The sequence below is a fragment of the Nomascus leucogenys genome, chromosome 18 (assembly GCF_006542625.1).
Source record: "Nomascus leucogenys isolate Asia chromosome 18, Asia_NLE_v1, whole genome shotgun sequence".
NCBI classification, from domain to species: domain Eukaryota; kingdom Metazoa; phylum Chordata; class Mammalia; order Primates; family Hylobatidae; genus Nomascus; species Nomascus leucogenys.
The window spans coordinates 98,368,587-98,385,703 of record NC_044398.1 but is presented as its reverse complement, the minus strand read 5'-3'; the positions used below and the strand labels follow the sequence as shown (position 1 = coordinate 98,385,703).

The following is a 17,117-nucleotide window of genomic DNA, read 5'->3' as shown; positions in this document are numbered from 1 at the left end:
GGAAGGTTAGTGGAGGGTGGGGATGCTTAATAGATACAAAAAAAAAAATAGAATGAATAAGATCTAGTACTTGATTGCGACACTGCACTCCAGCCTGGGCGACACAGCGAGACTCCGTCTCAAAAAAAAAATAAAAAATATCTAGCATTTGATCGCACAACAGGGTGACTATAGTCAATATAATCTAATTGCACATTTTATTTAATTATTTATTTATTTTTTGAGACGGAGTCTCACTCTGTTACCCAGGCTAGAGGGCAGCGGCATGATCTCGGCTCACTGCAACCTCCGCCTCCTGGGTTCAAGCGATTCTCCTGCCTCGGCCTCCCGAGTAGCTGAGATTACAGGTATGAAATACCACGCCAGGCTAGTTTTCGTATGGTTAGTAAGGATGGAGTTTCCTCATGTTGGCCAGGCTGGTCACGAATCCTTGACTTCAGGCGATCCGCCCGCCTTGGCCTCCCAAAGTGCTAGGATTACAGGCGTGAGTGAGCCACCGCGCCCGGCTGCACATTTAAAAATAACTCAGAGTATAATCAGATTGTTTGTAACACAAAGGATAAATGCTTGAAGGGATGGAGACCCCATTTTACATGTGATTATTACGAACTGCATGCCTGTATCAAAATCTCTCATATACGCCATAAATATATACACCTACTACGTACCCACAAAAATTAAAAAATTTTTAAAAATCTTAACAAATGTGATGCTGGTGGTAACTGTCACGCCCACAGAGGAGGTCTGTGAAAGCATCCGGGCACCCCCTCTCGCCCCCTGGAACCGCATCGCAAAGCTAGCTCACTGGCCCCGGGGCGGGTCCCTGGCCGACAAACCCGTAACTCACAGCAGTGACGCTTCCCGATGCACCCCGGCCACAACCCCACAAGAACGCTACGGCGCACAGGGCATTACTGTCCCCACGCCACAACCACATAAAGAAAATGTGGGGGCTTGGTCCTCCAGTCACGCCGCGGGGGCTCGGTCCTCCAGTCACGCGGCGACCAAGTGCAGCGCGGGACGCCCAAGCGCCGGGTCTAGGCGAGCAGCAGGTGCCGGCAAGTGCTGGTGCCGCGCCGCCGCGGAACCCACCTGTGCTGGGCCTCAGGCCTTGCGCCGCCCTCGGGCTGCCGTCGCCAACCTCCCGAGCAGCTAGCCGCCACGCTCCCTCGCAGGGCCACAGCCCCCGGCACCAGCCCCGGAAGTAGTTGAGGGAGGGCGCGGAGCACGCCGGGAAGCTCGCGGGTCGGCACGGGGACAGCTCCCGGGCGCCGTGGAATGTACACGTCCCGCACCCGGACCTTCCGGTCAGCTTCCCAGCTCGTTGTCCGATGTCCGCGGTAGCCAATGAGCTAGTGGTGTTTGTCCTGCCCCGCCCCCGCCCTCCAGGGGAACCAATCCCATTGCAGGATAGGCAGGACGCGCAAAGGCCCGAAAGAGGAGCGGGGCGGGGAGAGGAACGCGGAGTCAGTGTAGTAATGTAAAGCTCCGCTGAGAGGGAGAGTGCCGAAGAAGGGGACAGCCTCTGTACCTGCGGCGCGGCCCGAGGGGCGGACGCGACCGGAGTGACGCACTGGAGGCTGTTTATAGCGCTGTCAAGACAGCGTGGGGAGTGGAGGCAGAGGCCTGAGGTGAGGGGCCTCGGGCCTGCTGCGCCTGCAGGGAGTTGAACAAAACGCGGGCAAATACGGGCTGGGGGTGGGTGAGAGGAGGAGCGATGGGCTTTCCACTTCCACAGTTTTAAAATTTAAAAGCTTGACCCGGGAGGCTGTTTGCGTCTGGTTGCCACAACAACCGGCAGCCTCGTGGCAGCCCGGCTGGGGGCGGGGCTCTGGGGGCCGGGGCGGGGCTGTGGCGGGGCTAACAGGCTGCAGCTGAGAAACCAACCCCGAGATGGAGCAGGAAGGCCGTTATTCAGAGGCGGCTCCGAGCCTCCCCTTCGCCTTCTGGATGCGCCAAGCTCCTCAACTTGGCGTTCAGGGTCCTGCATTGTCTGGTCCGTTTTCACCGGAGATTCCAGCAACTGACACTTTCTTCCCTTAGACCTGTTGGGCGGTTCATTCATTTGAGCCAGTGTACATGCTCTTCCTTTTGCCGGTAATGCCGTTCCCTCCCCTATTGTCTTGTCCGCCTGAAGTTTATCAGAGTTTCTGGAGGCCCTCTTCATCTCGACGATTCTGTTGCCCTGGGAAATACTGTGCCCTGAATTGCGGAACAGAGCTCTAGTTACAAAAAACACCCGCTGGGTGTGTGCACCAGATGCGTCCCCAACCTGCTGCTCCCAGTTCAGAGTGCACCAAGCACCTGCCCTGGTCCCAGAAGTACGGAGGAAGCAAGCAGCCCCCAGTTCACATCTCCTGCCGCTGCCCTGATTGGGGATGAAGGGGCACTGACTGCAGGGCCAAAGCCACAGCGGCCTCTCGAGCTGCAGAGTTCTCCTGACACTGGCTATAGAGCACCCTTACCCCCCAGCTCTCAAGCTCAAGCTCCCCAGCCCCCTGAAGAACAGGACCATCTCCTTTAAGACTCTAAGATACAAATGCAGGGGCTGGTCAGAGTAGTGACTCCAAAAAAAAAAGAAAAAAGAAATCACTTGGTGACTCCAAACTGTCAGCCAGGCGTGGTGGCACATACCTGTAATCCCAGCACTTTGGGAGGCTGAGGCAAGAGGATCACTTGAGGACAGGAGTTTGAGACCAGCCTGGGCAACAGGGAGACTCCATCTCTACCAAAAATAATATTAGCCAGATGTGGTGGTACACACCTGTAGTCTCAGTTATTCAGGAGGCTGAGGTGGGAGGATCACTTGAGCTCAGGAGGCCGAGGCCTCAGTGAGCTATCATTGTACCACTGCACTCCAGCCTGGGTGACAAAGCCAGACCCTGTCTCCAAAACGAAAAAGCAACGTGTCTTCTGTTCCTTGGTAAAGGGCAGTAAAGGGTAGTAGGACTTGAAATTCCCCCTGATTCAGAGTCCACTGTTGCTATTTACTAAACCCCCTGAGCCTATGAAATGAATAGTTAGGCTATATGGGGTATATATAAAATATACCTATATATCATTATATATCATACATATGGCATTCTATATAACATGTACATATATCTACATATGCATATTTATATCAATACATATATTTGTATATTATGTATATATCACTATATACATTATATACCTGCAGGCTCCACATGTGTGCATGAGTGGGAACACACACACACACACACACAGACACACAGTGCCTGGCACTAACAGGAGCTTGCATAACCAGAAGGAAACTGAGGCAGGTGGTGAGGTCTGCCAGCCTGTTTGGTCTCCTAAAGCTGGTAGGGCAGCCCCTGCTCTCCTGACCTTCAGTGGCCCGGACCCTCTTCCATCACCCTGTGTGCCCCACAGAGCTCCTCGGATGATGGTGCACTGAGAAGGCATCTGGAAGCCTGGACCCTCATGGCATCCAACGTTGAAGGCATGGCACCCTTGCTGGGCTCTCCCTGGGCCTCCCAGATGGGGCCCTGGGATGCCATCCTCAAGGCTGTCAAAGACCAGCTCCCGTCTCTGGACTCAGACTCCTCCTTGGTAAGCAAGAACTGTCTCCCTGGACGCCTTGTCCTTCCTACCAGAGCAGGCATGACGCTGGCCAAGACAGCTTTGGAGCACTTCTCTGAATACTTCCCCCGCTGACCTGTGCAGTTTGTTGTCATTTTACTTTAAATCACATGGCCAGACTCAAAGTTGTGTTTTCTGGGTGCCTATTTCCTCCTTTACTCTTTCTTCTGCCTTGATTGTCATCTCTGAGCATGGGTATTGGTGCTCAGCATCTTGGGAGACCCTTTCAGTGGTTTTTGGTGCTGACTTGGAACCCAGGTCAACTCGATGCAGAAGTTCTGTCCTTTCCATTCTGCTATTCTCCACTCTCTCGGGCCAGGACAGGGCCAGAACACTCACTGAGAATGCACAATTCCAGTGCATTGTGATAAGCCTTCGAAGGATTCTGCATTTGTGGTTTGGGGTCCCTGAAATGGCCCTCAAAGACGCTCAGACCAATAGCCCTAGATGCAGGTGTAAGACCCTGCTAAAGATGCTCCTGGCAGGGGCTGCTCAGTGCACAGGTTGGCACTGGGCGTTGAAAGACAGTGTGAGGGTTTTAAAAGGAATGGGCTGGGTTTGGGTCCTACCTGGGCACCAGCAACAGAGCTTCAGGGACCTCAGATGTCATCCAGTGCATGGCGAGGCTAAAGAGTACCTAAGGGGACCCCGCACCTCAATGCTCAGGGTGTTTTCACACCTTTAGTCTCATTTGAGAGTATGAGCCCCAGCCCCTTCAAGAAGACAAACTAAGCTGTGTAAGTGATGGCTCAAGTTCACAGGGGATGGGGAGGGCTGGACCCTGCTCTTTCAGCTACCACCTCACTGCCCTGTTCATGTCACACGAGGCATTAATGAAGCACCTGCTGTATGCGAGGTACTTGCAGAACCAGGAGCCCCAGTCTCACCTCCACGAAGTGGTGCTGCCGAGCCGGTTTCTTTTTTTTTTTTTTTTTTTTTTGAGGCGGAGTCTCGCTCTGCCGCCCAGGCTGGAGTGCAGTGGCGCGATCTCGGCTCACTGCAAGCTCCGCCTCCCGGGTTCATGCCATTCTCCTGCCTCAGCCTCTCCGAGTAGCTGGGACTACAGGCGCGCGCCCGCCACCACGCCCGTCTGATTTTTTTATATTTTTAGTAGAGACAGGGTTTCACCGTGGTCTCGATCTCCTGACCTCGTGATCCGCCTGCCTCGGCCTCCCAAAGTGCTGGGATTACAAGCGTGAGCCACCGCGCCCGGCCCGCCGAGCCGGTTTCTAAATGGTGGCAAGAAGCCGCGCATGGCAAGGCTGACTGGGAGAGAACCGGATCTCCCCCGGGCTCCTGAGCAGCAGGGCTGGGCGGGCTGGGTGGGCTGGGCTGGAAGTGAGAGTGGAGAGCGGGGATGGCTAGGCCATCAGGGCTCTGCCTGCTGCCTTGTCCTCCAAAGCCCTCTCATTTGTCCACAGTCGGACTATGGGGAAGAGGAGCTGTTCATCTTCCAGCGAAACCAAACCGCCCTGATTCCAGACCTGTCGGAGGAGCTGGCTGAAGATCCTGCCGATGGCGACAAGTCCAGGGCCTGGGCTGCTGCAGCTGAAGAGTCCCTTCCCGAGGTCTGTGGGACACAGAAGAGTGTACGCCTTTGTGTGTGCAATGTAAGTCTAAACCGACTGGTCTAAACCACTGGTCTAGCATTTCCATGACACCTGGTCCTTTTTTTTTTTTCCCATGTACAACCCAAGGTATTCAGATGACCAACATCTAACCTCCACGCACCTCCCTGTCCTGGGGAGCCCAGCACCTTAGGGCTGGCATGCGGACTTGATTTTCCATCCGATTTTGACCCTTCTCTTCCTCTTGATCTCTCCTATCCTGTTTTTTACCATGGCATCCTGAATAGCTTCTGGCCATTGTCACGACTGCTTGTCCTAAATGTCTCTCCCTTAACCCAGCTGGCTTCACGGCTACCTGGCTCATCCCAGCACCTGGCGAGTACACAGGAACTCTGGTTTACTAAACTAAACTAAACTGCTACAGGCTACAGTGGGGAGTGGGAGGGAAGAAGATGGCCCATCAGTGCCTGAGCAAGCACACAAGCTGGACCTCGCGGGAGGGACAACCCAGGAGACAGTGAGCAAATGTGGACTAAGCGTGCCAACGCAGGCCTGTGGTGCCAGTCCTGGAGGCTGAGACAGAGGTTCCCATGAGGCCAGGAGTTTGAGACCAGCCTGGGCAATACAGCAAGACCCCATTTCTGGCCGAGCACAGTGGCTCACGCCTGTAATGCCAGCATTATGGGAGGCCAGTATGGGTGGATCACTTGAAATCAGGAGTTTGAGACCAGCCTGGCCAACATGGTGAAACACTATCTCTACTAAAAATACAAAAATTAGCTGGGCATGGTGGCAGGTGCCTGTAATCGCAGCTACTCCAGAGGCTGAGACAGGAGAATCACATGAACCCGGGGGAGCGGAGGTTGCAGTGAGCCAAGATCACGCCACTGCATGCTCCAGCCTGGGCAACAGAGTGAGACTCCGTCTCAAAAAAAAAAAAAAGAAAAGAAAAGAAAACAGTGTAGAGACACTAACCCACTTCCAAAACGGGGGCGGGGCCTAGCTCCAGTGTAACTTTTCTCAGGTGTTCTGCTGAGAACCATTAACCTACTGAATGGGAGGGCGTGGGCACTGAAGCAGATCATCTCCCAGAACCAGGACATGCCCCGCCCATTACCTTGAAGGAAATCCCCGTCAGCCCAGCCATGCCTAGACCTAGGTTTGAAATAACCCCACACAAGAGAGATCCCCAGGGCGGCTAAGAACTCTGGAGGGTTCAGGTGGAACAGTTTCCATGTGATTTTATTTTGCTTCTGCATTTCTACAATCAATTACTTTAGAAACTCTTCTGATTTTTTCTTTTTTTTTGTAATGTGGGATCTCTACTAAAAAATTAGTTGGGTGTGGTGGTGTGCCTGTGGTCCCAGCTACTCAGGAGGCTGAGGTGGAAGGATGGCTTGTACTCCAGCTTGGGGTATCAATTTCTGAGCCCCAACATTATCATTATTGATAATTTAAATATTGTTCCATTGCTGTAACAACACATTCCACTCTAGCCTTGTATTTAAATAGCAGGATGCCTCAGTGTTGCTGTCTTTAGCCAGCCCATATTCAACAGTAGCTTTCCAACTGTCTTTTTTTTTTTTTTTTTTTTTTTTGAGACAGGATCTTGCTGTGTCACCCAGGCTGGAATACAATGGTGCTCTCACCGCTCACTGCAGCCTCCACCTCCCGGGCTGAAGCGATCCTCCCACTTCAGCCTCCCAAGTAGCTGGGATTACACGCACGCCACTGTGCTGGCTAATTTTTGTATTTTTAGTAGAGTGAAGTGTGCAGTTAAAAATGGTTAAAAGAGGTCAGGCACAGTGGCTCATGCCTGTAATCCCACCACTTTGGGAGGCTGAGGCAGGAAGATTGCTTGAGGCCAGGAACTTGAGACAAGCCTGGAAGACCAACTATGTTGTAGAGACTCTGTCACTACAAAATAATATTTAAAAAAAATTAACTGGGCCTGGTAGTATGTGCCTGTCATCCTAGCTACTTGGGAGGCTGAAGTGGGAGGATCGCCTGGGCCAGGGAAGTCAAGGCTGCAGTGAGCTATGATCGCACCACTGCACTGCAGCCTGAGCAACAAAGCGAGACTTCACCTCAAAAAAAATAAATTATGTACATCTTTTACTATGAAAAACATTCCCTGAAGCATGTTTTTGAGGATGCTAACTGAACATACCTGTTTTCTCGACAGCCAGTTCTGGTGCCTGCAGAACTGGCCACAGAACCTGGGAGCAGATGGAACACAAGGACAAAGGATGCATCCTCTCAGGAAGGAAGAGACCCTGGCAAGCCTTTTAAAAGCTGTGGTGAGGTCAGCGCTCTTCTTGGGAGGGCCGAGGAGACCCCCAGGTGGCTGGAAGGCGACCTTGGAAGACTGTCTTTCAACACCAAAGGATCCCAGGGTCCTCCCTGGGACCCACAGGCCGAAGCCACTCTCTCCTGCCATGAAGGAGACCCAAAGGCAGGGCCCTTCAGCAGCGCCTCACAAGAATGTGTGAACCGCCAGGCCCTCCGACAGGAGAGAAGGAAGATGATAGAGAAGGACATCCTCCAGAAAGTCACCCGGGATGCCTGTGGCCCGACTAGCAGTGACCAAGGCGGGGTGAAGGAGGCGCCCTGCCATGCTGTGGAGTCAGCTCCCAGATCGAAAATGCCCCTCGTGGAGCCTCTGGAGGGACCACCAGTGCTCTCGCTCCAGGTAGGCGCCTCCCAGTGCCTGGCTCTTTCTCAGGCCTGTTACCTGTGGCATGGCCGCTGTTCCCATGCACTGGGGTTAGAAGCAGCTTGAGGGCTGGCCCACTAGGACCTTAGGCCCATTATCTACCATTCTGTGTACCTGTCTCAGTAGAGGGGTGGAGGGTCCCATCAGAGCACATCCTGGGGGAGGGTTAACAAGAACACAGAACAAGCAGGGCCTGCCTTCTTTAAAGAGAGAAAAGGAGGCCAGGCACAGGGGCTCGCACCTGTAATCCCAGCACTTTGGGAGGCCGAGGCGGGAGCCCAGGAATTCAAGACCAGCCTGGTCAACACAGTGAGACCCTCATCTCTAAAAAAAAAAGAAATCATCCTGGCTAACATGGTGAAACCCCATCTCTACTAAAAATACAAAAAATAATAATTAGCTGGGCGTGGTGGCGGGCGCCTGTAGTCCCAGCTACTCAGGAAGCTGAGGCAGGAGAATGGCGTGAACCTGGGAGGCTGGGAGGCAGAGCTTGCAGTGAGCCGAGATTGCACCACTGCACTCCAGCCAGGGCGACAGAGCGAGACTCCGTCTCAAAAAAAATAATAAAAATAAAAATAATGTATAAGTTTAAAAAGAGAGAGAAAAAAGGAATTCCACTCCCAAGGATGTTCATAAATACATATAGCCATATCTAAAATATAGAACCTGGTTCTGTCAAAGCCTGATCTCAAAATATGAAAGCCTTCATTCTCATAAACTAGTGAGCACCTGTTAAAAAGTTGTATTTAGTGCATTAATGAGGGAACCAGCAGGATGACAGCGCCGGTTTAATGAGATCATAAGAAATTGGGATTTTGGCCAGGTGTAGTGTCTCATGCCTGTAATCCCAGCACTTTGGGAAGCCGAGGCAGGAGGAACATCTGAGGTCAGGAGTTCGAGACCAGCCTGGCCAACATGGTGAAACCCTGACTCTATTAAAAATACAAAAATTAGCCAAGTGTGATGGTGCACGCCTGTAGTCCCACTACTTGGGAGGCTGAGGCAGGAGAATCGCTTGAACCCAGGAGATGGAGATCACGTCCCTGCACTCCAGTTTGGGTGACAGAGCGAGACTCCATCTCAAAAAAAAAGAAATTGGGATTTTGTAAAACACTGGGGAAAAAGAGAGGAATGCAGACATATGCTCGTCACATTCATGTCCTAGAGGAGTTATCTTGTCTACTGGACAGAAAAGTAACTATCACACCTCGGTTTTACACATTTTGGATAATTTTTCTTAACGGCTTAGAGAAAACTGGCACCAGGTATACACAGAAGTCATCTTTACTACTGTTTAAATCAACCGTTCTTTCTGCTCACCTAAAAACTTATTTTTCTCCACTTAGAGGGCTGCAAAGAGTTGAAAGGTCATATGATAAACATGAATTCTTGATTAATTTCCTCCCTTCTCCTCTCACTCACTCTGCCCCTAAGCACTCACTGCCAAGCCTTCCAGTTTTAGCTCCTGCCTGGAACAGCTTGATTCTTAAAATAAAATTTTTTAACCTCCAAACGTTGTGAACCTGTATGAACCTAAATAGTGTTTCTGAAAACAACACAGGGTTTGGCTGGGCGCAGTGGCTCACGCCTGTAATCGCAACACTTTGGGAGACCCAGACAGATGGATTGCTTGAGGTCAGGCATTCAAGACCAGCCTAGCCAACATGGTGAAACCCCATTTCTACTAAAAATACAAAAATTAGGCTGGGCGTGGTGGCTCATGCCTGTAATCTCAGCACTTTGGGAGGCGGAGGCGGAGGCGGATGGATCACCTGAGGTCAGGAGTTTGTTGGAGACCAGCCTGGCCAACATGGTGAAACCCCGTCTCTACTAAAAATAAAAAAAAAAAAAAAAAAAAAAAAAAAAAAAAAATTAACCGGGTGTGGTGGCGCATGCCTATAATTCCAGCTACTTGGGAGGCTGAGGCAGGAGAATCACTTGAACCCTGGGAGGTGGAGGTTGCAGTGAGCTGAGCTTGCACCACTATACTCCAGGCTGGGCGACAGAGTGAGACTCGGTCTCAAAAACAAAACAAAATGAAACAACAACACAGGGTTTCCTTCAGGTCAGACGTCTTTGTGCCAAAAACAAAAGTACAGTACTGATCCCCAAGAAAGCATAGGAAGGAGGTGGCAAAGTGCAGGCCCACCTTAACGGAGGCGTTCAATCTGTAATGGAAAGGTGGGGTCAGCCCATTTGCAAACTCTGTCATGCATTTAATTCCTGATTTCTACCCCCCAACATCCTATGACCATCTCTGTGGGTCACAGCAGCTGTGAAGCAGGTACTCATGCCTCTGGGACCCCTCAGCATCCTCATAATCACTGGTTTTAATGATTTCAGCAACTTGAAGCATGGGATTTGGATGACATCCTTCAGAGTCTGGCGGGGCAAGAAGACAACCAGGGAAATCGTGCACCGGGAACTGTGTGGTGGGCAGCTGACCGCCGCCAAGTTCAAGGTCTGACCTTGAACACGGGAGCCCACATGAATCCCCACAAGCAGCACCTTCCTGGGCCCCTCAGACACAGAGGGCTGCAGGCTGGTCACAGTCCTGCGGCCCACACGTCTTCCCTGCTGGCCCCGCCCTGAACACTCATGCTGCCAGTCCCTGAAAGACTTCATTCATTCAACATATATGTGATGACCTGCTACGTGCCAGGCGTGGGCCAGGTCCTAGCAACAAAGGAGAGGCCTCCACATACCACCCCATGACCCATACCTCCTCTTCGCCACCTCCCTGGCCCGGCCTTCCTTCCTTCTCCTTCCTCCTCCTTCCTGGGGGAAGGAAGTCCCACCTTCTGAGCACAGGCAGCTCCTAAGCACACTCCTGCTTCCCCTGGCCTCCCCATTTAAAAAGGGAGGCAAAGGATGTCACCACTGTCACTACACCCATGGCTTTGCTCTGGGAAGTCCTGCAAATAAAATAAAGTTCTCCAACCCCTCCCTACCCACTCAGGCCACAAAGGCGAGAGGAGGCAGGTCTCAGGCAGAGGCAGGTCTCAGGCAGAGGAGCCAGGGCAGGTGCGGCGCTTCCACCTCTGTTCCCAAAGCAAAGACTCCCCTGTGACTGACAGCCTGTGTTATGTTAAATACATTTTGTTGGTTTGTAATTCAAACCCCATAAGGCAGGATGTAGAGAGCCAACCATTCTGGAGGGCATGTGTGTGCGTGTGTATTTGTGTGTAACTGGCACTCCCTTTGTGCAGGGGAGTAGGGCAGAATTTTTTTTTTTTTTTTTGAGACAGAGTTTCGCTCTTGTTGCCCAAGCTGGAGTGCAATGGCATGATCTCGGCTCACTGCGACCTCCACTTCCCGGGTTCAAGTGATTCTCCTGCCTCAGCCTCCCAAGTAGCTGGGATTACAGGCACGCACCACCACGCCTGGCTAATTTTTTTTTTATTTTTAGTAGAAACAGGATTTCACCATGTTAGCCAGGTTGGTCTCGAACTCTTGACCTCAGAATCCGTCTGCCTCAGCCTCCCAAAGTGCTGGGATTACAGGTGTGAGCCACTGCACCCAGCCGAATGTATTCTCTATTTTAAAGGCACATAACGCTTTGATCAAGCTATTTCACTTAGAAAATCTGTCTTACACTCTTACTCTAGTAGGTAAAGATGTGTGTTCAGAGATGTTTGCTGCAGTGTTGTTTAAAAATCTGAAAAGCTGGAAACAACTCATATTCAGTAGGAGTCCAGCTAGATCGTTTTAGCACAGAATACACTGCGGCTCAATGAGGGGATCTCCGTAGGTTAACGTGGAAGCATGTAATATACAAAGTGAAAAAAATGAAGTTGAAAAAAAACCTATAGAGGATGACCCTATTGTTATTTTTCTTTTTTTTTGTCAACACACAGAACTGTTCATTATGATCACCTGTGACAAGTGGGACCGGGGTGTGAGGAAGTGCGATAAACTTTTAAAAATACGTCACTCCTACTTCACAAAGCCCTTGTGCCACAGGCCCTGCTCATAAAGATTCTGCTATCCTCAGCCCTGCTGAGCTAGAGGTGGAGTCCTCAGAGGGCTGAGTAGGGAGAGGGCTGGGCAGGGGCAGTGGAGGAGCCTGGGGTCCATTCACATGCGGAGACCCCAGGGGTCCTGAGTCTCCAGCTGCTGTAAGTCACAAGTGGGGCCAAGTCCCCACTGATCAGCCTCTCCTTTGGCCATCCTCAGACCGCACGGTGCCAAGCACCCACAACAGGCTCATGGAACAGCTGGCCCTCCTGTGCACCACGCAGTCCAGGGCCTCTGCTTGTGCCCAGAAGGTGCCTGCCGACACCCCCCAGGACACCGAGGAGGCAGAGTCAGGAAGCAGGTGGGACTTGTAGCCAGGCCCGGCTCCTGTGGTCCTTTAGAACGGCCCCATGGTTTTGTAGCACTGACTGGGCCTACCAAGGGCGGGGCACTCCATGTGCATTTTCTCAGTCACTCCCAAGCATCTGATCAGGCAGTCACTCCTGTCATCCCCGTTTTAGAGATGGGGAAACTGAGGCTCAGAGAGGTTGACTCTCCCTGGCCATAAATGGCAGGGCTGGGACTCAAGCCGTAAAGTACCTGCTCTTTCCTCAAACCCAGTGGGAACCCTCCCTTCAATGGGAGGCCATGAGGCCTCCCTGAGAGTGGGAAGGGTATCACGTGACCCTGCCCCTCTGGCCACAGCTGATTGGTCCAGCCCTGGGCATGTGACCCCAGCCGTGGGATTTTTCAATCTCTGTGTCTCTGTGTAGGGGTGGAAGGGCAACAGCCACCTGTCCTGCCACAGGGAGAAAGGCAAGCTGCAGTGAAGCTGGGAGAGGCAGAGGTGGAGGCAGGGCCCCAGGGTCCCGTAAGGCCCCTCTATATGCCTGCCCTCCCCACACTTTGGTTGTTCCACACTTGAGGAATCTGAGAACCAGTGAGTGAATCCCTTTTCACCTGACCAGCAGTGGGTTTCTGTGCCTGGAAACCAAAAGTACCTAACAGAAGTGGCTAGACCTGGCTGGGCGCGGTGGCTCATGCCTGTAATCCCAGCACTTTGGGAGGCTGAGGCAGGCAGATCACCTGAGATCAGGAGTTCGAGACCAGCCTGGCCAACATGGTGAAACCCTGTCTCTACTAAAAACACAAAAAAATTTTCCAGGCATGTTGGCGCATGCCTGTAATCCCAGCTACTTGCGAGGCTGAGGCAGGAGAAATCTCTTGAACCCAGGAGGCGGAGGTTGCAGTGACCAAGATCACGCCACTGCAGTCCAGCCTGGGCGACAGAGCAAGACTCTGTCTCAAAAAAAAAAAAAAAAGAAAAAAAGAAATGGAGAGAACTGCAGTGTTGACCATGGTGGCCATTAGCCGTGTGTGGCTATTAAACACCTAACGTGGTGAATGTGACTGAGGAACTGAATTTTTTATTCATTTGATTTTAACTGGCTTAAATGTAAACTTAGCCACTTGTGGCAAGTGGCTGCACTTACCACAGATAGAGAGCATGTCCGTCATTAGGGAAGTTCTGTTGGCCAGCAGTGGCCTAAATCTCGCAGCCTGTTCTGAAAAAAGCAAATGTGTTTAATGTGCCCATCGGTAGAGAGTGGACACTCACTGGGTGGCAGCCACGCGCACTGTGACTGGACAAACCCAGCGCAGGTCACACAGTTATCACAGAGAAGTGACTCCACAACACCTGCTTTTCTCATCTCAGATGTGCCTCGAGGAAGCCGGACTCCCAGGCCGGGCCAGGCCTGCAGCTGGCCCAGGGCATGAGGCTTAACACAGAGCCCCCCACCATCTTTATTGACCTGCGGCAGACGGAGACACCAGACCACCTGTCCCCAGAAAGGTCCAGAGGGCAGTTACTACCCCATACCAGCCTCTACTTTGCAGAGTTGCCTGTTGACCTCACAAAGCCTCTGGTGGATCCTAATGGGGAGGAATAGGGACTTCAAAAGGCTTGGATCAATTCTCAATTGAAAAGTGCTTTTAGCCTGGAATGGGGTCTGGCCTACAGTCCCCCTGGGTCCTTGCAGGGAGGGAAGAGGGGCACAGGGCACACCTCCTCGGGCTGGGCTCTATGCAATAGAGCCCAACACGTCTAGGCTGGAGGGCATCACCCACACCTGCCCTCACCTCCTGGCAGGATGTCCACCGGCCTCCAGTGTGGCTACTGCCCTCTTGCATTGGATCACCAGCAAAGCCCGAGTGCTTCAAGCCCCAATAGGAGTTGGAATGCCAGGTGGAGTGGGCACATCCAGAAACCCATTTCTCTCCCTGCAGCTCCAGCCACAGCTCCTCTGACAGCGAGGAGGAGGAGGAGGAAGAGATGGCAGCTCTGGGAGACGCAGAGGGGGCATCTCCTTCCTCCCTGGGGCTACGGTAACCACCAAGGGGCCTCCCGCCACCTGCGGATGTCCCACCTCTGCTTTCTGCAGCAAGCCCTCCACCTGGCACATTTACCACCTGTGGTGAGGTCTTGCTGCACCCACCGCACGGGGTGGGGGGCGGCACAGCTTCCATCATCCCCCCCACGTCCACTGGGTCCCAGCAGTGGCAGCAGCAATGGGCCGCCTGAATTGCATTCTTACTCTGAAATGGGAGCTGGGCTCACCTGCTTTTCTCACGTTTCAGTAAGGAGTGCTGGGAGGTGCGGGCCCCATGGGGTTGAGTGAATTTGGTCTCATTGTGTCACAGGAGCTGTACTGGGAAAAGCCAGCTTCTCCAGCAGCTCAGGGCCTTTCGGAACGGAATAGCCCAGCCCGAGCTGCCTGCCAGCAAGGGGCCCGAGGGCGGGAGGGCTCAGGCCCCTGAAGACACACCTGGATCAGGAACTGGGAGGAAGCAACACATGAAGCTCTGTGCCAAGGGGCAGAGTGCCCAGGCCCGACTCCCAAGAAGTGGGCCCAGAGCCCTGGGGGATGCTCCTGAGCCAGGGGCAGCCAGGGAGGCCCTAATGCCTCCTCTGGACCAACTATAGATGCCTCAGGTAGTGGGATCCCAGGAGTCGGCGGGGGCGGGCTGACTTGCCATGGACCCTGGGCCCCGGTGTCCCCTTGTTGTCCCTGCATTTCCACTAGCAGGGGCATTCCAGAGGCAGAGACCCTCAGACTGTGGACTGTTGCCCACCCTGTCAGAGCTCAGTCACAGGTGCATGAACTTAGAGCAAGGATGCAGATACAAATCTGTATGTAACGTGTGACAACAGCTTTGGGATAAAGGGGCCTGGTCCTCTGAGATGGACAGGGACAGCAGGAGGACGGGATGCTGCTCTCTGCGGGACTCTGAGGCTCTTCATCTTTCTCCAGTTCTGCATTTTTTTAAATGGGCATCTATTATTTCCATCAATAAGGTCTTTTTAAAAACCAAGTAGGGCCGGGCGCGGTGGCTCACGCCTGTAATGCCAGCACTTTGGGAGACCGAGGTGGGCAGATCACGAGGTCAGGAGATCGAAACCATCCTGGCTAACACGGTGAAACCCTGTCTCTACTAAAAATACAAAAAATAGCCAGGCGTGGTGGCAGGTGCCTGTAGTCCCAGCCACTCGGGAGGCTGAGGCAGGAGAATCGCCGTGAACCCGGGAGGCGGAGCTTGCAGTGAGCCTAGATCGCACCACTGAACTCCAGCCTGGGCAACAGAGCCAGACTCCGTCTCAAAAAAAAAAAAAAAAAAAAAAAAACAAGTAAAACATATTTAGAGGATTTCAGGGTTGAAAGAGACCTAAGCCTTATTTTTCCGGCTTCCTGCATACTTGCTATTTCGGGCACCTAAATTAACACACAACACACACGCATGCCTACCCACACAGACCTAATACATGTGTTTTTTTTCTCTTTTCGAGACACAGCAGCTGGGACTACAGGTGCATGCCACCATGCCCGGCTAATTTTTTTTTTTTTTTTGTAGAGATGGGGGTCTCACAGTGTTGCCCAGGTTGGTCTCGAACTCCTCTCATCCTCCTGCCTAGGCCTTCCACAGTGCTGCGATTATAGGTGTGAGCAGCCAGCCTGGCTTTTAATGAACTTTTTGAAAGAGGAGTAATGAGAATTTGCTTTCTCTTTCTCTTTCTCTTCTTTACCTAAGATAGAAAGGCACACATAGATTCTCAAGGCCTTTGACCTTTATGAATCTAGACAGAATACTGGAAACCCCTGGAAATGCTGTCCTGTGTAGAATGGAGCAGCGTCCTCACTTGTTGATCACCAGCAAGAACTGGGGACAGCTGCTTGCTCCCTGCCAAGACCCGGCCCCTCCACAGGACATGCCTGGTCTTCCCGGGTCCTGTTCCTTTGCCAGCACTGTCCTGCAGCCCCGTCTTCACAGGATGCTTTTGTAACTGCTATGATCAGCCCTGACCTGGGCACCTGTTTGTCTCCCCAACCCTGTTTCCAGGATATGTCCCGCTGCCTGCCCCATGGGAAGAACAGAGAAATCATCACCACCTCGGGCCCCACGGCGCCATGGGCTCAGGCAGCACAGCAGGGCGCTGGGCCTTTAGGCCAGTGTCCCAGCTTCCCCTGGGGTTCACCCCTGGCTGCCATGCCGCTGAGGGTGGGCAGGGGTCTCTTTACATCAAGCCTTGTACCAGGCAAAAGACAGGCCCTGCTTGGCCGTGGTCACTGGCCGCCAAGATCAGGGCCACAGATGTCTGCTCTCCCGACCCCATGTGATCTGGCTAGTGGGGACCCCCACCCAACCCCACTTCCAATGATGAGGGGCGTTTTCGTTACAAGTCAAAGGCAAGACAGGCTTCCATAACGTCCCAGGAGGTCCCTCCTGCAGGGCACAAGGCCAGGCTGCCTCCCAGCCCCCAGGCCCTCTCCCACCTACAGAGACTGTCCCCTGCCCCCTCCGCTCCGGGGCACATGCAGCCATAACTGGGCTCTGCCCTCGCAGCCTGACGGCCTCCGCTGTGGCTGCCTAGCTGTCAAGAGCAAAGGCTTTTTTTTTCTTCAACCCCATTTTCTTCCATTTCTCCCACCTTTTTAATGCCAGTAACCTCATTGACAGTGTTTTACAGTGATGGAAAATAAACTCTGTTCCAAGTTCAACTCTGAATTACTGTGTCTGTCAAGGCAAGGGGAGTGAGGCGGGAAGTCAGACCTGGGTCCAAAGCTGGCTCTGCCACCTGGGCAAGGTTTTCACGCTCTCAGTGCCCAGTTCCTCCACCCACAGAAGGAGAATCATGGCCAGGCGCGGTGGCTCACACCTGTAATCCCAGCACTTTGGGAGGCCGAGGTGCGTGGATCACAAGGTCAGGAGTTCAA

General features: G+C 52.8%; 2 protein-coding genes across 12 annotated transcripts in view; one reads left to right on the top strand and one right to left on the bottom strand.

Moving 5' to 3' along the window:
- The window catches only part of ANKS3 (ankyrin repeat and sterile alpha motif domain containing 3), a 38,086-nt gene extending 36,774 nt beyond the window's left edge, over positions 1–1,312 (bottom strand). For 2 of the 11 annotated variants that reach the window (XM_030798728.1, XM_030798730.1), the window contains exon 1: positions 1,093–1,312. The gene's annotated coding sequence lies outside the window, so the exon portion shown is untranslated. The remainder of the gene's footprint in view (positions 1–1,092) is intronic. The other 9 variants (XM_004091272.3, XM_030798727.1, XM_030798726.1 and 6 more) reach the window with 9 other exon arrangements.
- A 1,939-nt stretch (positions 1,313–3,251) lies between these two features.
- On the top strand, positions 3,252–15,212 carry C18H16orf71 (chromosome 18 C16orf71 homolog). Its single transcript, XM_030798722.1, has 8 exons — positions 3,252–3,573; positions 5,025–5,213; positions 7,357–7,863; positions 10,231–10,348; positions 12,064–12,205; positions 13,562–13,708; positions 14,134–14,232; positions 14,548–15,212. The coding sequence occupies exons 1-8, from the start codon at positions 3,445–3,447 to the stop codon at positions 14,828–14,830; spliced, it is 1,614 nt and encodes a 537-aa protein (XP_030654582.1). The 5' UTR covers positions 3,252–3,444; the 3' UTR covers positions 14,831–15,212.
- Positions 15,213–17,117: the final 1,905 nt, after the last annotated feature.